Below are 24220 nucleotides of genomic sequence, written 5' to 3'. Positions count from 1 at the left end.
TCCAAGTAATTCTATCATCTATAATAACTCCAAGGAATTTGATTTTATGCACTCGCTCTATAACGACACATCTTAATAACCGTAAGGGATGGACCCTGGAGGTAGACTCGGACTCAGGACCAGCGCTTCCAACCTTTATTTATTAAAGGACAGGTATCAATTATATCCAGGGGCAAATCTAAACGGGAATTGCGAGGACAGGCAGTAGGTCGGCAACGCGGGAGGCAAAAGACGGTTCTGGTCCAGGGGAATATGCAGGTTCGTGGTCAGCTGAAGGCGGCAGGTCGATTCACAGGTTCTAAGGGGTTTTGGTTCAGCAGAGAAGTGTGCATTCAATACCGCACAACCCGCCCGCTGGGTCGGGCTGGTCTTATAAGGCTCTCCCTCTCGCAGGTGTTCAGAGTTCCAGTGATTGGCTCCGGAGGACGCGTCCTTCGGCTCCCCCCTCGTGGCCTCCTGCCGTCACGCTGGGGTTGAGACCTCACAAATAACTTCCTGGACATTGGAATTACCTTTTCCAAATATCATGATTTTGTATTTACTCTGATTTAGTTATAGTTTGTTTTGTTGAAACCACTTAGTAACCCATTTGAGTTCCAAAGTAACAATTTGACAGTTGTTTTAAATCGTTTCTGAATGCAAAAATATTTGAATCATCTGCAAACAAAATAAATCCAAGTATTTTAGATGTTTTACAAATATCGTTTATATAAATGTTAAACAATTTTGCCACACACAATTTCTTGATAACCTGACTGTCTCCTATTACCACACATTGTTTTTTATTTTTAGATAACTAGTAACCCACTGTACAGCTACCCCTCTGATCCCATACTGTTCTAACTTCTTACTTAAAATGTCATCATTTATTGTGTCGAATGCCTTACTTAGGTCAATAAATAACCCTACTGCTACTACTACAGTAAATTATTTGTTTCAATAAAACTATCAAGTCTAGAATTGAAAACTTTCTCTAGGACTTTTACTTTTTAATTATATTCGTACAAACTCATCATATGCCTTGTTAGTGTCGTTCTCTCTATATATAATACTCCAATCTTGCGTTAATAGATCCTTTTTAAGTAATTCAATAGTTTTCTTTGTTGTTACCCTTCTAAACCAATACACGGTATCCTCTTCATTTTTTTGATGTACGTTTTTATTTAATACAAAAACTGGAAGATGATCAGTGATATCGTTTAACATTAGTCTGGTAACTATTACTTTCTATTCCATTTGAAAAAATGTTAGCAATTAAAGTAGCACTATAAGTTGTAATTGTATGTGCATGTGTTACTACAACTTCGTCATCCGGTCTCTGACATTTATTAAGCGGATTGTCTTAACTGTGTTTGATTGTACTATCTTCCGTCATGCACCGACCACCAAGTCAATTTGCATGTATGTCTAACATATTATGGCAATAAATGTTTCCTGATTCCTGATTGTTCTGCGGTATCCAGAGTCAGGAGAGGGTGGCAGTTGGGAACCCACTGCTGCAAATTAGCCTCAGTTTGTCTACTTGGATGAGGTGTTAGGACAAAGGCCTTCCATCACCCCCATGTCCTAATTGCCTCCATCCCTGTGGACCAAGTGCAGCAGTGGTCGAGAAGGATGAAGAGGAGGAAGATGAGGCAGAGGAGGAAAGCCTGCAGAAACACAAACTCTCCAAACACGAGGATCTACTCGAACCCCTGAGAGGGGAAACGAGGTTCCACAGGGAGGCAGAGGAAAGAAGAGCCGGGACAGGATGGACAGGCTATATATTAGATGGTACCCAAAAAAACTTTATAATGCAAAGAGGTCATGCTTATGTACAAAAACAATACATTTGCTATTTCTCATGCTATTATTACTTTATTATAAAAAATATCATGACAGTAAAAACAACAGCAACTAAATGTGCACGATGAAAAAAAGAAATCAAATCCGTAGGTATATACGTATGTGTAAAAATGCCTAGCAGGGATTGACATGATGGCCTGCTGGAACCGGATGGGGTGTCACGAGGAAGACCCTAGTGTCATTGGTGAGGTCAAGAGTGTTTGCAATGCATCTCTCCATTGCTCACTGCAACATGCGGTGCACTTGCAGCCCATGTGGAGGTCCATGAAACTGACCTGATGGTCACAAACACCGTGTGGGTTAATAAAGAGGAGTTCTTGTAGCAGTGACCATCAGGGCCGCTTGGTGGCTTTATTTAGACATGGCAGCCGTTGATGGCTCCAGCAGCTTTGCTAAAGGGTCTGTTCACAGTTACCGAGTTTATAAGGTCTGTTACGTGCCGTGTTTTGTTTTGCTGTGTGAGTGTGTGTGTGTGATTCTCCTCAGGTGTGATGGTGATGTCACTCCAGCAGCTGCAGCTGATCAGCTGATCAGCAAAGGATAAATGGCGGTGCCAAGCCAGAGTTGGGGGTTGGTTGTGGCAGTGGAGGCCAGAGTGAGCAGAGAGTTGGTTTGTTTCTCGGTAGGGCTGCGGCCCACAGTAGCCTGTTTTCCTGGTTCATAATAAAACCCTAAGAATTTTATTTTATTCCTAATTCCTAATTCCTAACCTTCGGACCAAAGCGCAGCATCGCTGCTCCCACTGAGTGCAACATTCTCCCATTACAGGGGAGTAAATAAAAACACAGAGTTTTAAAACTGTCAATAAGCCCAATTATTATTTAATTGACTGAATTTATTAAGTAAACATTAGTTGATGTGTTAACAATCACGATCATTTATTTGTGCATTAAGCTTGAAAAAGCCAAATTACCTATTTCTCTTCAAACAGGACAATGAAGGGGCATCAGCACCCTAAGATCCAATCTGAGACTCACTGAGATAATGACCTGCTGACCTTGAAAATCTACAAATGGAGAGCTATTACAGAGGCTTTTTTTCTTCAAACATGTTCAATTAACAAAAGTAATTTTCCTGCATTTGATTTGTTTTTTCCAATATTAGTGCATTAGTAGAGAGGCAGTATACCTCACATCTAGTGAGTGGCCCAGTCCTTTGTATATTCTTCTGTATATAGCCCTCGGGACAAAAAGTTTGGACACCCCTGCTGTATGAGGACCCGCTCGCTAGCCAGAACTGGAACACTAGGGTCTCTATCGTGGCACCCCATCCACGTTGTCTCCCCTGCTGGAGAAGGTCACTCAGCAGTGTCAGGGCCGCCCTGCTAACCCTAAAATCAGGAGAATATATATATATATATTAGTGGTAATGACATGAGACATAGAACCTACTGGAGCTAGGTGATGTCACGGTTAAATCAAACGCAGAGACGGACACTGGAGACCAGATTTTACTTGAAACAAAAAAGTTGGTTCTTTACTGATGAACAAAAACCACAAAAGGGGCGGTCACAGTCAGCGAATAGTCATGAGAGAGACACATGAGGCAACACCTAGGTTCATCTCGCACATATTTGGACAAGGTTTTTACTGTTAAGAGCAGCGTGTTTATGAGCAACGTGAGGAATTAAGTACGCTGTTGATTGTAGCGTAGGGGGTGTCTCTACTCGGAACAGCACGTTGGTCGCCAGACAGGCAAATAACCCCTGTTATTTGCTCTCATTTCATACGTTCATCCTTTTTAAGGAAAGTCTAAGGCGTCCTGGAAATGTAAATGTTGAGGTCGAGTAGACGGCGTGGCCGGTGTGTGTGTGTGTGTAGTTTGGTGTGCTTAGCTGGAGGAGTCAGCCTGGACTTCTCAGTCCTGATCGACCACGTCTCGGTAGCCCACCATGGTCCAGAGCGGTCCACCAGGTCTCCAGCTGGTTCCCTCCCTCGGTCCGTGTTAAGCAGGGTCTTTTGGTAGAGGGTTAGGGTTCCTCTCTTTGGACCCTCGAGGTCCAGCAACCAGCAGCCTTCCAAAGTTTACCTGTCCTGTTTTCCTCTCACTTCTCTCCACATGCAGCCTCTGTCAGTCAATTTCCTTTTCAACACCACGTGTCTCCAATCCCTTCCTGGCCCCGCTTTCTTTATTTTTTGGGTCAGGTGGTAGAAACCAGTCGGCGGACTTTGGTCTGCTACATGATACAGGCAGGAAGTCCCCTGAAGGCCAGACCTTGTAATTTGGTCAATGGCTCGGTTCAGCCCATGCTGTTGTTGGAGGAGCCAGCCCAGGTCTACCATGAAGGCCTGGTCCAAGGCAGCACCCAACACCCACATCTTTTGTGACTTTGGTTTTCCAAAGTCCATAAGAAAACATTTCAGAAGACACTTAATATAATGTTCGGGAATGATAAATTATGTTTATTTTAATTTTATTTTGGAGATCAACCAGGTTCTGGGGACACCACAGCATAACAAATATGATTTGTGTGGAAAATGTGTTTTGCACTAAAATAAAAACTTAGATATAGATATGTACCCCCTCTATTGATAGATAATCCCTCACAGAGCCGCACTGTCACACCTATGGAGCAGTTGTTCCTCTGTGGCCTGGTACAGCAGTAGGGCTGATGTAATGATAAGTGACAGCTTCTGCAGACTCTTTGGACTGGATGTGATCCACTCGGCTCACTGCTGATCAAATCTCCAACAACAGACTATTAACTCCAAGCAAATTGCGCCAAGTATGTTAAAGGGGGCCTTGTCTGTTTTAATATCAGTGATATCTCCATTTGTTTTCAGGGTGTTAAAAGACTCATCTTACTTAGCAGCCTCTTGATAGCAAAAGCACATTTGTCACAGCCTCCTACTCCCTCTTTCTACTAGCTCTCTCTCTCTCGGTTTCTCTTCCTTCAGGGAAGATCAACTCACTGTGTGTTTCTGCATCACATTTCGTGGATTTGTCTTTCCTCCTGAAGAAGTAGTTCAAAAGATGTTGGCATTTTGTTCATCATGTTTCCTCACACTCATTGCTCTTTGATAACAGGACAAGTCTTTAATAGTGCTTTGAAATGGATGAGAGAGCTTAATTGGATTTAAAGAATCCACTTTAGAAGTGACGTGTTTCTGAACAAATAATAAAATATTCCACATCCGGGATGTGCAACATGCTTGAACCACATGCGTGTCGTAGGTAGGCAACAACCTCAGTTTTGTAAAAGTGCAGCGAATGTACAGAGCCTTGAAGGTGGCGACTTCTCTGGTTTTATCAAAGTCTGAGAAATTCACTCTTCTTCCTAAAAATGGTCCAGGCTAACCTGAGCCATTCTTGACTAAGCCTTGTCAAAGAGGAAAGTCTTAACCTTATGACAGGGTGCCATAAATGTGTAGAAAAATGTCATTTCTGTAAATATTTTTACTCTTTTTTTCAAATTTGTAATTATAATTATATATAATATATATTATATATAATTATAATTTTTTGTTATTCAACAGGTTTCTCTAAATATTCAATGGTAAAAGAACACAAAGAAACCTTTTGAGACTACAAAAAAAACAACTTTTGCATATTCTCAAACAGTAGTTTGCCTAATGCTCTCTGGTCTCATGCTACAGCTTTTGGCATTTGTTCACGACCAGGCAGTGTTTAGCGGCTGTGACCCTGCACTCCTCACAAGATCCAAGCTGTTAGTAGCAGCAATGTCCACATGTTGTGCACATGGAGACCTTCCTGGTGTCCATCCACTTTACAAAGAGAGGTTCCCCACCACTGATACAATGGATGGAGCATCTCTTTGATTTTTGGTACATGGTGGTCTTCTGTGTTTTTGAAACATCAACCTGCCCTTTCAGTAGGTCCCACAGGCCCCAAACCCCTGCTGTCTCAAATGACAAAACAGTAGAGGGCTGGTGTAAAAATAGTCACAATACACAATGTAGCCACCCCCCAGATCCTCGTGGACCAGCTCAGGCACCATGTCAAATGACACCCCCTTCACTGAAGGTCCCAGTGTACAGCCTCAAACTCTGAACGGAGGGATGAGATTTCTGAATTGGGGACATATGAATAACTGGTTTTTATTTGATTGTTCAAGAACCCTTTTTGGTACAGTAAAGGTTCTAGGACCCCTAAACCAGACGTAATAACATGTCTCAACGTCAGCAGGTAGAAGGTTGGGATCTGTTAAAACAGCATTCATCCATGGCGGAGAAGATGCATCCCACGTGTTCGGAATAGGCTTCCCGCTTCCTTGAAGAAACGAAAATCATTTGTGACATTCTCCAGACAGTGTACACCACATTTAATTAGTACGTAGACACGCAGGAGAAAGCCAAATTATCCAATAACTGAGGAGGAGACACGGGCTGGCAAGGCCAGGGAAAAAGGCCGATGAGGGAGGGAAAGGGAGAGCAAATGGGAGATAATAGTCAGGGAAAGGCAGCAAAGAGGTAAGCCGAGGGCAAGTGAGAGGTGAGGGGAAGAAAAGACCAGGGGGGAAAGGGAGCATGGAGGCACCGAGAATAGAAGGAAAGAGAGAACGGGAGGCAAAGGAGAGAGAAAGGGGAGTTCTGTATGATTGAACACGGCGGCTCGCCATTGATTTAGTCATTTAGGCTTATTTCTCACAGATGCCAGAAGTACCTGGCAGTGGCTCTGTAGCTAATTGTGCCATTCTCCATGATAGTATCAAGCGTATGTCCTCACTGAAAGAAGTCCTCACAGCAGTGCTCTTATTTCACTATGCAATTAAGTTACCAAAAAGTGGTAGAAGTTGTTTCTTTGGTCTGGTCAAAAGAGCAGCGGACATATAGCGAAACATCGATTAACATCAATACATTCTACTCATTTATTTGTATACTACATGGAAATGAAGGCAGGCAGGAAAGAACCAGTGGGCAGTGCACGTATTGGATTTCCAAATGGGTTAAATGAGCCTTTTTAAAAATACAATGACTGAATTGATGCTCGATAACCTCCCATCGATTTCCTCTTTTTAGCCTGTGACCGTCGGCATTAACAACTTCTGTCAGAGTCTGGCATTCACTTTAATGTCCACTACTTACGGTGGCACCCAATAACGCTGCTTGACCCTCGGCATGCTGTTTTACAGGCGAAAATGATTATTTATGCTTGTTAAAATGTTCTACGGGTAACAAATCCAACATAAATAACCATTAGTCCTCCATAAATGAACATGGAGCTTAATCGGTACTTTCGAAAGGAATGCCTCAGTGGGTCAGCTGATATTGGTGGTGTCCAGGTGTATACAACCAACCAACCAGATGCAGCGCTGTGTCTCTAAACCAATCATTTTGTTGCTGTCAAACCATTAAAGGGTTCCTCTCTGCTGTCAGGGCACCTCCAGCCAGCTGGCAGGCCTTCTTCTGTCCTCCTCGGTTTTCATCAACTCCCTTCTTCACCACTACCGGTGTCTGGACTCCAGGGGCATTCTGCCGAGCGTGGCCCCTTAATTTTCCTGGTTTAGGATGGAGTCCAATTGACAAGATTTCAATGGTGTAATAAATGTCAATTTGGACCTCTCAGAGTCTCCTGATTGAATTCACTTCATCAATGAGCAATAGAGCTCCAGGTGGGATAATGTTCAAGCTCAAAATAACAACTTGAAAATTGCTTTTATGTCTGATGTGAAGTCTATGATCTATCAAGTCAGAGTGGCCGAGGAAGACAAAGACTTTCTAAGGTTCCTGTGGTGGCCTAATGGAGATCTGCGCAAGCAAGTTGAAGAATATAGAATGACTGTACATCTCTTTGGAGCAGTGTCATCGCCTAGTTGTGCATGTTATGCTCTAAGGAAGACAGCAGACGACAGTCGGAATGGGTTTTCGGATGAAGTGATTGACACGGTATATAGAAATTTCTACGTGGACGATTGTCTGAAAAGCTCACCGTCTGTGCAGAAAGCAGTACAGATTGTCCGGGACCTGACTTTTCCAGAAAGGAGGGTTTCCTCTTACACAGTGGGTAAGTAGCAGTTGCAAAGTCTTTGAAACAATTCCTGAGAAAGAACATTCTAAAAGTGTGAGTGAACTAAATTTGGACATAGACCAACTTCCGGTGGAAAGAGCACTGGGGCTACATTGGTGTCTGGAAAAAGTTTAACTTCCATGTGAACTGCAAAGAACGGATGCAAACACGGCGAGGGATTCTATCAGTCACTAGTGCAGTGTACGATCCCTTAGGGTACGTTGCGCCAGTCCTTCTTCCAGCCAAGCACATATTACAAGAGTTGTGCAAAAGGAACTATGGCTGGGATGAAGAAATTCCACAAACCTTAAAGCAGCAGTGGATAAAGTGGTCAACTGACCTGAAAGAGATCTCAAGAGTTCCGAGTGAGTAGGTGCTTGAAACCACACGACTTTGGAACACCAGTCCACGCCCAGTTGCATTACTTGGCCGATGCCAGTTAAAGGAGATATGGTACGGTAACTTACCTAAGGTTGCAGAACAAAGCAGGTCATGTTCATATTTCTTTTCTTCTTGGAAAGTCCAGAGTAACACTTCTTAAACCCGTAACCATTCCTCGTTTGGAGCTCACTGCTTCCGTTTTGGCTGTTCGGCTGGACAGGATGGTAAAATCAGAGTTACAGCTTTCTTGGTCAGAATCCTGTTTCTGGACTGATAGTACTACAGTCTTCAGCAATGAAAACAAAAGGTTTCGAACATTTGTGGCCAACAGAGTAGCCATCATAAGGGAAGCTTCAGATCCAGCACAGTTGCGCTATGTTCACACAAAACAAAATCCTGCAGATGACGCATCTAGAGGACTGACAGTCCATAAGCTTTTGAAAAGCAAAACGTAGCTATCAGTTCCAGAATTCCTGTGGAGAGCAAGAGAAACATGGTTACAGTACAAAGTGGAGTCCACGTTGGAGGAGAATGATCCAGAGGTCAAAATGGAAATCTCTACAAACACAATAACCATTCAAGAGGATAAGGCAACGAGCCAACTCATCACCTATTTCTCTGACTGGAAAAGGTTGAAAGTTGCAGTTGCATGGTTGCTGTTGATCAAAAGGACTCCATTGGAGTTGAGTCAAAGAAGGAAGCAACTTGTGAAAGATGGAATGGCTAATCTCTAAGTTGACAAAAAAATGTTGGAAGCCAGAAAGTTGTTGAAACGAGAACGTGTATCAACGGAGGATCTATTAGCAGCAGAAATCGCTATCCTTCAGTTCTGTCAGAGGGAAAGATTTGACACCGAGATTTGTGCACTAAAGACAGGAAAACCTGTAAAAGGGTGTAGCCCTATCTACAAGCTGAATCCTGTTTTAGAGAAAGGACTGGTAAGAGTTGGTGGAAGATTGTCCAGGACTGCAATGCCCGAAGAGAGCAAACATCCAGTCATCCTGTGTAGACAAGGCACGGTGGGAGAAATGACATCCTTTCCAAATTGAGAGATTCTGGGTCACTCATGCCAATGCAGCAGCAAGGAAAATCTTGTCAAATTGTCCTTTTTGCACCAAGGAAAATTGTGTGATCAAAATATACCGGATCTCCCCAAAGAGAGGATTACTCCAGACTTACCTCCATTTACTAACGTGGGAGTGGACTATTTTGGGCCCATTGAGGTAAAACAAGGACGTTCTTATTTGAAACGTTATGGGGTTATGGGGTTACATGCATGGCCAGCAGGGCAATTCATTTAGAAGTGGCACAGACTCCTGCATCCGTGCTATTCGTCGATTCATATGCCGAAGAGGACCGGTGGTACACTTTCGCTCAGACAATGGCACAAATTTCACAGGTGCAGAAAAGGAACTAAAAAGAGCAATTGCAGAATTAAACCACAGATCAATTGAGAAGGCTTTAATTCATGACAACATCAAGTGGACGTTCAACCCACCTGCAGCTTCCCATCATGGCGGTGCTTGGGAAAGCATGATCAGACTGGTCAGGAAGGTCTCTGTATCGGTTTTACATCTACAGACTTTAACTGATGAAAGAGAGGGTTGATTTGTTTGTTTATTTGTTTATTATTTTTATTTGCAAATGTTGTTTTTCGTTGTATGAATGTCTCCATACATGAATGTTTATAATTGCCATGAACAATTAGGGGCCGGTTGTGTTGGAGCCATTCTGAATACTGCAATGGGATGGTGCTGTTTCGGCCACAAGCCTATTTAACACCAGGGTTAATTAGTGCAGGTGTGGCGCACAGCGAGGCAGATGACTTTTGACTGAGACACGGCGGATTGTGGACCGAATTGTTTGGTTTTTTTGTTACATAAATAAATGGATTGACATATCCAACGTTAAGTTCAGAAGTAAGTTATTTTTATTTTTAGCCACAAGTAAACAGCACGCCGGAAAACACGAGTGCAAAACAACTTAAATGTGCGCCAACAGTATAAGATTTAAGACGCAGTAAAAAGCAGTTTAATTAAGATGACAATTTTAACTGTATAAAAATAAGAATCAATGTAATGTCATTATTAGCAAAATACTGTTACGTTTTTAATTCACACTTACTGTTTGTAATTTTGTGTATATATATTTTTAATTCTACATTGATTCCTTTAGGTATATTTTAATTACAATTTAACAAATACGCTCACCACTGGCAGGGTTCAACGCTGTGGATGTGGTGCAGCTCATTTAGGATGCAGTTTGAATGTTACTACATGAAGTGTAGAATGTGTAGGAACAGGACCAACCATGGCTCCTCACTTAAAGAGGAAAGAAAAGGAAAAACCAATGATTTTGAGGATATGACAAATTGCAGAAGGCGTTTGAAAGTATAAGGAAGTGAAACTAAAAGGCCAGAGAAGTTGGCACACACACACACACACCGTGTCAAAGCTGCTCCACCAGTTCTCTCAGCAGGACACAACCCAGCAAGGACACACTCGTCCCTCCCGTTCCATCTCTCAGGTCCTCGGGAGCTGAAGACGAGAGAGGACTGAAGAACAGGAGAGAACTTCCTCAGGCTTTTAATGCTCCTCATGTGAGTAACACTGATGACGCTGTGTATCACCCTGAACCTCTCAGCGAGGCTTGTTCTTCCATTGAGTCGTTTGCTTTCTTTATCATTTGTGGCAGCTAACCACCCACTGACTGAGGAGCAGACGCACATCACCATGCATGTGGTGGACCACTATTAAATTGGTCCAAAAAGTCCTAAAATGAATGAAGCTTCATTTGTAAGCTGGAAGCAGTGTGTGCTCCATCACTACTCCCCGTGTTTTATAGATCCATGATGGATCATCCTGAGGCAAACTGCTGTGGGATTGGGACCCCAAAGCTTAGATGAATGAATGAATTGACAGCCTGCTGATGACGGTGTGACATCACATGTTGTTTCTTGAAGCCAAAGCCCTTTCCATGTCCAGTAGATGGCTCCTAGATAATGTTTACTAATCATCTCAGTAACCAGTGATTGGTTTCCTTGGTGTAGTACTTCTCAGGATGGGCTCTGGACAGAGCAGTGACAAACTGCACTGCAACCGCTACCTGGACGGAAAGGGTCCTCCACCACTGTTCCAGCAGGGTACAAGTCTACAACTCTTCTATGTGACTCATCAGTCTCTCCATGCACATCCTAACTGTCCCCTCTGCATGATTGGACTCTCTGTGCAGCATCGGACGACCTGAATGGGAGGAACAGAGGACGGAGAGACATCCAGCCAGAGGGCCAGATGACCTGGGTGATCCTCCCCAGGGACCTGCCAGGATTCCCGGGAGACAACACGCTGCAGATCAACTACATGTTCCCAGACGGGATACAGACCGTGAGAGTTCTGTTCTAATTATTAGCAGTTTGTGTGATTAGTCACGATCTATCTCATCTTCTCCATTTTACACATGTTATCCAGGGATGTACAGAACAACAAAAGATCCATAGTTATGTAAGCAAGGTGACCCCCCTCTCCTTGTGCATTGGGCTCTCTTTTTCTATGTTTTTCAAAACATTGAACCAATGATAGCTGGGACCAGTCAGAGCCAATAGAATGGAGGCAGACCCTGAGGGGGGCGGGGGGTGCAGTGAAAGGAGGGAGGAGTGACTCTGGAGTCATGGAGTGATAATATGATTGGAGCTGGTTTTCCTTCCGCTCTGGGGAGGTTGGTCTGAGAGACATGGAACTTGGATTGAAACCACTACTACCTTTAGTACTAAAACTAGTCTCCAGTCACCCTCTAAATGAATTGCACCTGATGCAAATCCAGAAGAACTGGAATCCAAACTACGGCGCCGGTTTCAATGGGCCGGCTTCTTTCCACCAACCAAGTAGACGGTCTGGTTAGTCCGGTTAGTCCGGTTAGCAGAGCTACGGCCGGAAGAGGAGCTGCTAAACACTGAAGCACTGAGTTCATGTAGGTCACATCCAAACAATGCATTCCATCCATACTAACCCGCCTCAATAAACACTATCACATGACTATTCACCTGAACTGGGCAGACAGGGGCTGGTGTGGACAGGAAGTGGATTGTTACAGATCATTGTGCTCGATGCTTCCGCTATAACATTTTAAAACATTACAGCTGATGTTCTGCTCACAGTCTCCTAGGTTTATGATGTTCAGTTACAGGTATTTAGAACCCACTGCCAGATTGAGGTGAGCCTGATGTACGCACTGTGTTTGCTTCCTTTGTGGGCCATTAAAGGCTCTCGTTGGCCTTCTATTGCCACAAGCCTGGTGGTTTTGAGGAGCACTGTGAGATTGAGCCAAAGCATCACACAAGTGGTTAAAGCACGTCTCCCCCTGCAGGAGAAACACCCCCACCCCGGCCAGCCTTATGGCGGGCTGCAGCGCTCGGCTTACCTGCCCGACAACCGTGACGGCAGGAAAGTCCTCCAGCTTCTGGACAAGGCCTTCATGGAGCAGCTCCTGTTTACTGTGACCACCAACCAGGATGGACAGGACACAGTCGCTGCAGCTTCCATCCCCCTGAAAAGCCAACCAGACGGAGGCATGTGAGTAAATGCTACCACCATAGATCACAGCCCTTCTCCTGCTGCTGACTGGGAGCCTGCTCAGAACTCTACAAAATGATGTTTGGGTTACATTACTTTTAAAAGTCACTTGTTAAATCGCAACTTCACTACTTATTCTGCCTATTATACTTAGTATAAATTAATGCAACAGCTAGTGAGAAAAGTTTGGAACCAGATGTGACAATAGGTTTACTACCAGTTATTACTACTACAAATACTAGTGGTACTGACACTACTACTACCATTACTACTCAAACTAGTACTACTACTAAACTACAGTTGATATTACTAACAGTACTTGTTACGGGCGGTCGGACACCACCCTTAACATCAAGGAAAGACGCGCACAAATCAGCTCGTATCAAAACTTAATTAGGGGTATTTTATTATTACTCATACATATTAACGGAAGTTTACTAGTTTACTCAAAACAAATCAATGGGTGCGGGACGTTCTTCGCTGCCGGGTTGGCGGCTGAACGGCAACCTTGATCGTCACCAGCGCGGTCGGGCTGCGGCTCTCGCGGGTTCCCCCCCCCCCGTGCAGATGGTCCAGGGAGCCTCTTGTAGCCCTGACACAGGCTCCGCTCAGGTGTGGCTCATCTGCAAATCAACACACACCCACACACACACACACACACACACACACTCTTGTAGCAACAAGCACCAGAGCTGGGGGACGTAACAGTACTACAACTAGTATTTCTACTGCAATAGAAGTATTGAATACTTCTATGGCTCCTCTATTGCTCCTCAAAGGGTTGAGAAGCAGTGCACCAGAGCACGCATTTAATTTTTGTGAACTACACAACTAATGATGGATTATCTCACGTAACCTCTTGTCTTTGTGACCAGTGGATGTCGAATACAAATGATGATGTCACCAACGCCCGCGTCTTCAGCTTCATGTGATGAAGTCATTTGTGTGCTTTCAGTGACGGCTATCCAGACTCTGACTACCTGCAGACAGTTACCAAGCTGCTGAGGGATAAAGGCATTGAATAACCTGCAACACACTGCTGGATGGACACCTCAAACAGTGCTGATGGGATGGAGTATAAAAAGACAATATCCCTGCAGGACGGAGCTGACCATGTCAAACTGATTAAGTTCATACAATCAACAAGTTGACAGGGCAAATGTTAGGTTTGATGCCATGGACGGGGTGAAAGAGTTCTGTTTAATGATTACATTACACTGAAGTTAATTTGTCTCCTAAAATCAGTAAATTGTATTATTCCAAATTATTTAATAAAGAACTAACTGTGACAATGATTGCGTGAAAGTATGATACAAGTTCACGTTGAGCACGGTGGGAAAAGAGAGGCTCTGGTGTCAATGACCACTGAAACAATGTCATTTGGATTGTTTTTTAAATATTCTTTAGCACAAATTGACACCTCTTTACAAATGTGCAGGAAGGGGCTGCACTTGAATGAATGCAGCTTGAGGCATGTTCTCATTTCACGCTAGGCAAGGCATGATAGGCAAGTTAATGTTCAGAAAAAAAGGAAAAGTGAATAGCAGCATCAAGGTGTCTCTTCAGGAATGTGGCATGAATGGTGTCTAAAGAATGAAATCACTTGTTGAGTAGAACATCTATAGTTAAAGAGAGGGTTTACTGTCTTTGAAGTCAGTTTTTAACGTACGGGTACAACATTGATTTAGGGATCTGTTACTATAATGCAGATGTTGGGCCCTGACCATGCTGATGTGGGGTCCTGACGATGCAGATGTGGGGTCCTGACCATGCAGATGTTGGGTCCTGATGTTGCTGACGTTGGGCCTCAGAGCTCCGATTGGACAAGGGCCGCGTCATGTGACCAAACCCCCAGTTTTCAGCATTCCCTAAATTAAGTCTTAATTTCACCAGACAAATAAAGACCTGTTTTGACCTTTTCCTGTTTTCTTTTGCTTTCATTTCTTTTTCTCTGTATCCAGGAGAGGAGCTTTCTCTTTGCACAATGGAAGAACAAATCCCCTTTGTTCAGTCATCAATTGGTACCCATGCGGTATGTACGAGTCGTGTAGGAACCGGTGCTATTTTGGTACCGGTTCTCGGTATCCAACCCTACCCGTGACTTACTCTCAACCAATCAGAATGCTGGATTTCATCTACCCGTGTTGTAATAGATAGTATATTCATTTCTATATTATGAATTAAACACCATGTACCTTACACATGGCATCCGTAATGTTCATGTACGCCTCGGGCCTAACTACACCCTTTAACATCACTGCTGTATTTTATTGCTTAAATATTCTACTCATCACTACATTAAGATTTTCTCTTAAATCCTAATATTTGTGAATCTGAACATTGTTCAGATCTCACTGCTGTGAGATGAAAACACATTTGAGAATGAGGGGTTCAACTGCACAATTGTCTCAGCAGGTGGTGGTTTAGTGGTCCTACTCTTCTATTTTACCTTTATAACTTACCTAAAGCCTTATTCGTCCATATTGCCAAGCCTGAACTTTCCCATTTTAATGCAAGACTGATGTTCTCTTCAAACTCAATTACAGCCGTTTCTTTGCACCCTCAATAAAGTATAATCTTATTTGGGAGGCTTCTGTCATCCAGGAGCCTCTTAAACCACTTTCTCCTGGACTCTGTTCCCCCCCCCCCCCCCCCACACACACACACACAGATACACACACACACACACACACACCCATCGGTCAACCGCTGGCAGGTCACACAGTCTGCCAAAACTGTCCAAACACACACTTCAGGGTACACAGGGACGTATTGGTGGTCGCTCTAGGGGGAAACTGTGCCCAATCCCAGTCTATTAAACGGAGAAAAGAGGGGGCTCATATATTTTTATTTGTGTATAGGAATTGTGCAATCATAATAATCTATGAACTTACATATTCTACTGCTTTAAGAAATAAACACAAGGCCTGTAAACCAAAACGGTCGAGTTCTGAAGAGACATCAAAGAGTTTACGTAATGCTGTCCGTCATCACTTGGTAATGATAAATGCTTCTCACTGTCCTCAGGGTTTCATTAAGCTCTTTAATTTGGACTGTGATTAAGAGTCTATTCCTGTTTGAGCCCGGTAATTACACAACGAGGATGGTGGATGTAATCTGGACATTCCCATAGAATTGAAATTCCCAATCTATAATAGATAATCAGAAACAGGCTAAAAAGCGTCTTTGAGACTACTATAAAGCGCTAAATAAATCCAATTTATTTATTTATTTTATTCATTTAATCTTCACCAGAAAGGGAAATGAGATATTAGGACCCATCACAGGAGCCAGTACGGGGTTACCAATGGATTTGTAGCTCCAATTACACAACTCAGGCCGTTGTTCGCTGTTAGAGGGACGAAACAGACCGACCCCCCAGGCCTACAGGGCCGGGATGAACCAGAGCCGAGTCCTCGTTGGTCTCAGCTGTGTCCTGCTCGGGGGCGTGACAATGGGCGGAGTCTGGAGGTGGGACATGGCAAGACCCATGAGGGAAGTAGGGGGGGAGTCATAGGCAGGACGGTTCAGACTCTTTTACAGTTTGTCTTGGCTTTTTATTCTGTTGTGATCAATAAAAAACCAAAATCACATCCCTAGCAGCAGCCATTATCAGTACAACAACAGACGAACCTTCTGCCTGATTCTGTCCCTATAAACAGTGAGCAGGACTCGGAGGGGCCACCGAGAGGACCGGCATCATATGGTGCTGACAAACCCAACTTGTCCCAGAACCCGCAGGTATCGCTAACTCAGCTAAAAGGGTCATTAGAACTATTTAAGCCTATTTTCAGGCCTCTTCTTTGAAAGTTGCATGCACATACTTTAAAAGGCAAGGAAACTGTATTTGTTTAGCACATGTCAACAACATAAAACCATCCAAACATGAAGCAAGGAGATTTACAAACAGTTAGGAACCCTAAACAAGTCCAACCCCTCCTTTTAACCGTCAGAACTGCTAGAACTGAGCTAAATACCCGTAGACAGCTCTGTGAGTCGGATACAGCATGCAGGCCAGTGGTCAACCCCTCCACAACGTGGTTCATAAGGTTTGGGGAGGTGGATTGATTTAGACTGACACATAAGTTCAATTAATCAATATGATTCAATATTTTACACAAAGCTCACTTTTCCACATTTTCCGTCCTAAAGATTTGAGCCCCCCGTATTGCTGCCTTTAGGTTGGTGCTCTCAAGTCTTTATCCCTCAAAGAGCAGCCTTTACACTCGCTTCATTCTCTGATCACGATGCTCTCAGAGCCACGGCTCATTCACACGACCAACTCCCCAACAATGACCTGTGCAGACACATTGTGCAGCCAGGTTCGTCCCAGTCGTACACACTGGGACGGTGGGTTGGGGTGGGGGGGTCCAGCACTCTCCCAGATCCTCTGTTAGGTGATAGAATCTTCACCCCCCCCCCCCCTCTCCTTCTATGCTCAAGAATGCTCACAGTGAAGATGAAGAAGTGATAGCATGTCTGCCCCCCATCCTTTAGTGTGTCCCTGTGGAGCATCGTGGGGGGTGGAGACCACGATAAAAACTGAATGTTTTGGCAGTGTTCACTGAGTGAATGTCAGATATGTTTTTAATATTCAATTCAATTCAATTCAATTCATTTTATTTTGTATAGCCCAAAATCGCAAATTACAAATTTGCCTCAGAGGGCTTTACAGTCTGTACACATGCAACATCCTCTGTCCCGAAACCCTCACATCGGCACAGGAAAAACTCCCCAAAATATGAAAAAAACCCTTCAATGGGGAAAAAAGGGAAGAAACCTTAGTGAGAACGTCAGAGGAGGATCCCTCTCCCGGGATGGACAGACTGCAATGGATGTCATGTGTACAGAATCAACAATGTAAAAGATGTACAATACATTCAATTTCTCTAACTGAAATGATACAAGTAATTGCAAGTAGCAGAAGAGGTGTACGGCAGGACCACTGCAGGGACAACCTCCATCAGATCGAACCACCATCCACAGAGGCTTCTGTGGGGAGGGAGAGCAGAAAGATGTTGGTTTTTGATGACAGTAATATGAATCATATTTAAAGTAATGATGATGGCAGCAGCAGGTGTCAGCAGAGCCATGAGCCAGGGGTCAGAACCGGGGTCCGCACGAAACTATGATCCACGGAGACCTGCTAGGCGAGAAAGCACAAAAAACTCCCGGAAAGAAGCTTAATTAGTGATGTACATTAATAAAGCATGGATGATTGTGGGAGGAGAGAGTGAGAGTGAGAGAGGGGCTCGGTGTGTCCTAAGAAGTCCCCCGGCAGTCTAAGCCTAGAGCAGCTTAACTAAGGGCTGGTCCAGGCTAACCTGAGCCAGCCCTAACTATAAGCAATATCAAAGAGGAACGTTTTAAGCTTTATCTTAAATGAACTGACCGAGTCTGCCCCCCGGACTGAAAGTGGAAGCTGGTTCCACAAAAGAGGAGCTTGATAACTGAAGGCTCTGGCCCCCATCCTACTTTTTAAAACTCTAGGAACCACAAGTAGCCCAGCATCTATGGAGCGTAGATGCCTTGTAGGACAATACGGTGTAACAAGCTCTTTAAGATAAGACGGTGCCTCACCAGCAAGTGCCTTGTAGGTGAGGAGAAGTACCTTAAATTCTATTCTTGATTTAACAGGAAGCCAGTGCAGAGAAGTTAATACAGGAGTTATATGATCCCATTTCTTAGTTCTTGTTAATACACGTGCTGCAGCATTCTGAATCAGTTGGAGAGGTTTAAGCGATTTACAAGAGCAGCCTGATAACAAAGAATTACAGTAATCCAGTCTAGAAGTAACAAATGCATGAACTAGTTTTTCTGCATCACTTTGAGACAGGAAGTTCCTGATTTTTGATATATTCCGTAGATGAAAAAAGGCAGTCCTTGAAGTCTTCTTTATATGAGAGTTGAAGGACATATCCTGGTCGAAAAGAACTCCAAGATTTCTGACGGTGCTGTTGGATACCAGAGCAATTCCATCCATAGAGACTGTATCACGTGACAGCTGACTTCGAAGGCGCTCTGGGCCTATCATGATAACTTCCGTTTTTTCCGAGTTTAACATCAGGAAGTTGCAGGTCATCCAGGTTTTGATGTCTCCAAGACAGTCCTGAAGTCTAACAAGTTGGTTGGTGTCTTCTGGCTTGATCGATAGATACAGTTGAGTATCGTCTGCATAACAATGGAAGTTTATGCGGTGTTTTCTGATAACGTCGCCCAAAGGAAGCATGTACAGGGTAAATAGAATCGGTCCAAGCACAGAACCTTGTGGGACTCCGTGACCAACATTCGTGGTCCTCGATGATTCACCGTTCACAAACACAAACTGGGATCGATCCGATAAATAAGATTTAAACCAGCTGAGTGCAGTTCCTTTGATGCCAATCAAGTGTTCCAGTCTCTGCAGCAGGATACGGTGATCGATGGTGTCAAATGCAGCACTGAGGTCCAGCAATACAAGAAAAGATACAAGTCCTTGGTCCGATGCAAGTAGAAGATCATTTGTAATTTTCACCAGTGCCGTTTCTGTGCTGTGATGCATTCGAAATCCTGACTGGAAATCCTCGAACAAAGCATTGTTTTGTAGAAAGTCACATAATTGATTCGCGACAGATTTCTCCAGGATCTTAGCGAGGAAGGGAAGATTAGAGATGGGTCTGTAGTTAGCCAACACCTCTGGAGCTAGGGTAGGTTTCTTCAGAAGAGGTTTAATTACAGCTACCTTGAAGGACTGTGGTACATGTCCTGTCAACAAAGACAGATTCATAATATCCAGTAGGGATGTGCTAATTAACGGAAAAACTTCCTTAAGCAGCTTAGTTGGAATCGGATCCAGGAGACAAGTGGAAGAGTTGGATTTCAAAATTGTAGAAGTCAGTTGATCAAGGTTGATGGAAGAGAAACCATCCAAGTAGGTATCAGGGCCCACGGTTGCGTCCAAGGATCCTACATCCGCGGACGGGTTGGCTCCGGTTGGGGGTAGTAGACCATCAATTTTCTCTTTGATAGTCAGAATCTTATTATTGAAGAAGTTCATAAAGTCGTTACTACTGAGGTCCACAGGAATACACGGCTCGACAGCGCTGTGACTCTCTGTCAGTCTGGCTACAGTGCTGAAGAGAAACCTGGAGTTGTTTTTATTTTTCTCGATTAATGATGAGTAATAAGATGCTCTTGCGTTACGGAGAGCCTTCTTATATGTTTTAACGCTGTCTTGCCAAGTTAGCCTAGATCCTTCTGATTTGGTGGAACGCCATAACCGCTCAAGTTTCCGCACAGTTTGCTTTAGGTTCCGGGTTTGAGAGTTATACCAAGGCGCGAACTTCCTTCTTGTTGCCATTCTTCTTTTGAGGGGAGCAATACCGTCCAGCGCCATTCTCAAAGAGCCTGTGGCAGTATCGACAAGATGGTCGATTTGTGACGGACTGAAGTTTTCACAGGAGTCTTCTGATATCTTGAGACAGGACACTGAACTTAGAGCAGAGGGAATGGTTTCTTTAAATGAGGCTACAGCGGTGTCCGATAAACATCGACTGTAGAAACCCTTGGCAGGAGGAGGAGATTCTGGCAGTAGAAATTCAAAGGTTATCAGACAATGGTCGGACAGGAGAGGGTTCTGTGGAAAGATTGTTAAGTGTTCTATCACAATACCATACACAAGAACCAAGTCGAGGGTGTGGTTAAAACAATGAGTTGGTTTGTTTACAGTCTGACAGAAACCAATTGATTCCAGCAAAGAGAGAAATGAAGTACCAAGGCTGTCGTTATCGACATCCACATGAATGTTAAAGTCACCCACTATAATTACCTTGTCCGTTTTAAGGACCAAACTCGTTAAGAACTGTGAAAATTCACATAAAAATTCAGAATAAGGACCTGGGGCCCTGTACACTATTACAAAGAGAACCGGCTGGATTATTTTCCAGGTTGGTTGTGAAAGACTGAAAGTCAGACTTTCAAATGAGTTATAATCCAGTTTAGGTTTAAGGTTTATTAAAAGGCAGGAGTCATAAATAGCTGCCACTCCACCCCCTCGGCCTGTGCCTCGGGGGATATGAGTATTAACATGACTTGGAGGAGTCGCTTCATTTAAGCTAAAGTACTCCCCATCCGATAGCCATGTTTCAGTAAGACAGAAAATATCAACATGGTTGTCAGATATTAGTTCATTTACTAAAACAGCTTTAGAGCACAGAGATCTAATATTCAAAAGACCCCCTTTAATTCTCCTAGTTTGTTGCACAGTTGTATTGTTACATTTAACTTTGATTAAGTTATTAAATATAACTCCTCGGTTGTTTACCTTTAACTTAAATAACGGTGTCCGTGGGGCAGAAACAGTTTCTATAGAGTTAATTACGCTGAGTGACTGCTCGGAATGAAGCGCAGAGAAGTGTGTAAGACTGCGACTCTGCTTCCTGGTCTGAACTCTGGGTCATGGATTAAGTCCATTAAGAAACTGGGTCAGGTTCTTAGAAATGAGTTGAGCTCCATCCAAAGTTGGATGGATGCCGTCCCTCCTAATCAGACCAGGCACTCCCCAAAACGTTTTCCAGTGATCAACGAAGCCCACATTATTTACTGGGCACCACCTCGACAACCAGCGGCGGAATGACGACATGCGGCTATACATGTCGTCACTGATCAAGTTTGGGAGGGGGCCAGAGAAAACTACGGTGTCCGACATTGTTTTAGCGTATGTACACACCGATTCCACGTTAACTTTTGTGACTTCCGAGTGGCGTAACCGGGAGTCATTACCGCCGACATGTATTACAATCTTACTGTATTTACGTTTATCCTTAGCCAGCAGTTTAAGATAAGACTCAATGTCGCCCGCTCTGGCCCCGGGGATACAAGTGACTATGGCCCCTGGTTTCGCTAACTTCACGTTCCTCAGAATGGAGCTACCTATAACCAGAGTTGGCTTCTCAGCGGGTGTGTCGCTGAGTGGGGAGAAGCGGTTTGAAACGTGAAGTGGTTGGTGGTTAACCGTGTGCTTCGACTTAGACTTATGCTTATTCCGGACAGTCACCCAGCCTCCCGGCCGCTCGGGGGTTGCCGGGGGACGGTTAGCAGGAGCAAACGATACGTCTATGTGGTCCGCACCGACTATAGGAGATGGCTGGTTAACAGCGGCTACCTCCATGGTGCGGAGCCGTGCTTCTAACTCACTAAGCCTCGCCTCCAAGCGATCAAATATACTGCACTTCTTACATGTACCATTATCCGTAAGGGAGGCAGAGGAATAGCTAAACATGTGACACACCGAGCAAGAGAGAGCAGGGGAGGTAGGGAGGGAAGACATCACAATGTTAGCTGCTAAGCTAATGCTAAAAGAGGTAGCGCTAACGCTAAACAACGTCTAAGCAACTATTCGTTTAAACGACAAAGTGCTGGACGGCGAGGCGTTTAACAACGTCTCACGTAGATAATTCGCCGCTTGTACTGACAATATCACGACAGAATCAACTTGGTATCGCTAGAGCTCTGAAAAAGTTCAAGACATCAAACACGCTGTCGACAGGAAGTGACGCAACAGACTCACCGCCTCCTTGAGCACTTGGCAAATGTCTTTTCATCTTTTGATCGTGTTGTATGTTCAGTTCTTTTATCAAATTGAAATGTAGTAAACATAGAAAGACTGGAATGAATATAGATAAACACTTTCCAGACTTTTACCCTTCATATTTCTATAGGTTTTAGGTGTGAATGCAGTGGACTTCCTTAAAATGTCTTAAAGGTAGAAACAAGGATGTTTGATAAATACATGCTTAAAAATCATCGACATGCATGAGGTGGATAGAAACCAAGGACACAATAATGGGTGCACATGCTGATCACATTGAATATCAAGTTAAAATGTATGCCTTCAAAGAACTTCTTGGATTTGGATTGTTCTTTGCCGGCAGATATGACTAAAAAGGTACTGTCACAGCACCGGTTTACCTTAACATGACCTGAAACAAAACAACAACCAAATAATATAATAATCAATCAACTGAAGTCCGCCAACAAACAGACTGAAACCAGTCTGCTACAAATGAATCACTGGAGGTCTGGGTTAGGTCTCTCGCCCATACCTTTGAAATCCTCCTTGTTTTCACACGTCTTACATCGTACATTCAGCTCAGGGACCTCCTCACCTCTGTTAACGGGACACCAGAACCGATTTCCTTCCTTACCTCATATGGAATTTTAGCAGTCAGCTTCCTTTGCTCTTGAAAAGACTGAAAAGGGAAGCTCCAGTGACTTGAGAGAAGAAACCAGCACCTTGGACTATCATTTGGTTAGTCACCTTAGATGTCATAGAAAATACTTTCTACCAGGTCAAATTGTAACTCTTTTTTTTACACATTTCACCTTTTAACCCTTACTGTAGTGCTTTGATCTGCTTTGTAGCCCCCTGAGGGGCGGTTGTCCACCTGGGTCTTGATCCCACCCTTCAGGGTGTGTGTGGTGTCTGGATCTTGGTGTAGAAGGATAGATCTTCATGTTCTGCTTTTATACGGCACTCCTTCCCATTCAGTGATTAATGGTCTTTTAGTTGATGAATTACCCCTCAGGCTCAGAGATGGGGGGGGGGGGTAGACGGATAATTGCTGCGAGACAATCAATGGCACAAGGTTTCGCTTTCTCCCCTGTGGTCAGAGCGTTTTTTTCTCAGAGAATATTTCTCTGACTTTAAATCATTTTTACATGAATTATGTCTATAAATGAGCAGCCTCTACCTAACACATTGAATTCTAAAAATGAATGGAAAACTATTCTCTTTCATCTTCTATATGTTGTTTACATGTCGTGTTGAATCATGACGTTGAGCTGATGCTTGCATCCAAAGTGACTTACATTGCACTTCTGACCGTTTTACATTGTTAACCCGTCCCACACAGTGTGCTGGGGAGCAGTTGGGGGTTGGGTGTCTTTCTCAGGGACACTTGGACATGGGACATGGCGCAGCAGGGGTTTGAACCATCAACCTTGTGGTTCCTAGTGTACCCTCGGTCTCCTTTTCCAAGGAGACATATGGTTTCAGTTATTCAAAGATTTCAGCACATTGAATCGTGGCTGACGGACACACCAAAACATGTTTGTATTTATTCATCTGAACACCCTCAATTATTATGTGGAAATGTCATAGCTGTGTGACACATTGATGTCCTAACAAGAGAGATAAATAAGGGTTCCTGGTGTTTGAGATGCATGTCGTTAGTTATAAAGCATGACCTCTAATGAAGAATGAATCTGATAGTTTCACTCACAAAGGAAGGAGACACCAGTAGAGTAGATTTGACCCTGCATGAATGAATGGTTGAGATTCCTGAATAAATGTCATTCTGCTTGTATTTGAGGAGCCACGGTGAGTGATGCAAGCAGAGGACCAGTGAGGGGACATAATGGATGGCGCGGCACCAAAGCCCAATTCCCCCGTCATAAGTATTCTCCCTCACCACCGATAG

At 43.8% G+C, this 24220-nt stretch overlaps 1 protein-coding gene across 2 annotated transcripts; it reads left to right on the top strand.

Moving 5' to 3' along the window:
- The first annotated feature begins 10527 nt into the window (after positions 1-10527).
- Positions 10528-14657, top strand: dtx3la (deltex E3 ubiquitin ligase 3L a). Of its 2 annotated transcripts, none has more exons than XM_062559080.1 (5): positions 10528-10792; positions 10888-11335; positions 11425-11576; positions 12556-12761; positions 13717-14657. In XM_062559080.1, the coding sequence occupies exons 2-5, from the start codon at positions 11254-11256 to the stop codon at positions 13784-13786; spliced, it is 510 nt and encodes a 169-aa protein (XP_062415064.1). In that variant the 5' UTR covers positions 10528-10792; positions 10888-11253; the 3' UTR covers positions 13787-14657. The 2 variants fall into 2 exon arrangements, with proteins under 2 accessions (XP_062415064.1, XP_037312200.1); XM_037456303.2 differs by having other exon boundaries at positions 10529-10792; positions 11243-11335.
- The last annotated feature ends 9563 nt before the right edge of the window (positions 14658-24220 follow it).

This window comes from Pungitius pungitius, chromosome 19 (genome assembly GCF_949316345.1).
Source record: "Pungitius pungitius chromosome 19, fPunPun2.1, whole genome shotgun sequence".
NCBI classification, from domain to species: domain Eukaryota; kingdom Metazoa; phylum Chordata; class Actinopteri; order Perciformes; family Gasterosteidae; genus Pungitius; species Pungitius pungitius.
This window is presented reverse-complemented; position numbering and strand designations above follow the sequence as displayed.

Excerpts from the sequence above, each read along its gene's own strand:
- dtx3la (XM_062559080.1), top strand. The coding sequence starts at position 11,254 with ATGGGCTCTGGACAGAGCAGTGACAAACTGCACTGCAACCGCTACCTG. Across the intron at positions 11,336-11,424 it reads TCCACCACTGTTCCAGCAGG|CATCGGACGACCTGAATGGG; the intron begins GTACAAGTCTAC and ends CTCTCTGTGCAG. Across the intron at positions 12,762-13,716 it reads AGCCAACCAGACGGAGGCAT|TGACGGCTATCCAGACTCTG; the intron begins GTGAGTAAATGC and ends GTGTGCTTTCAG.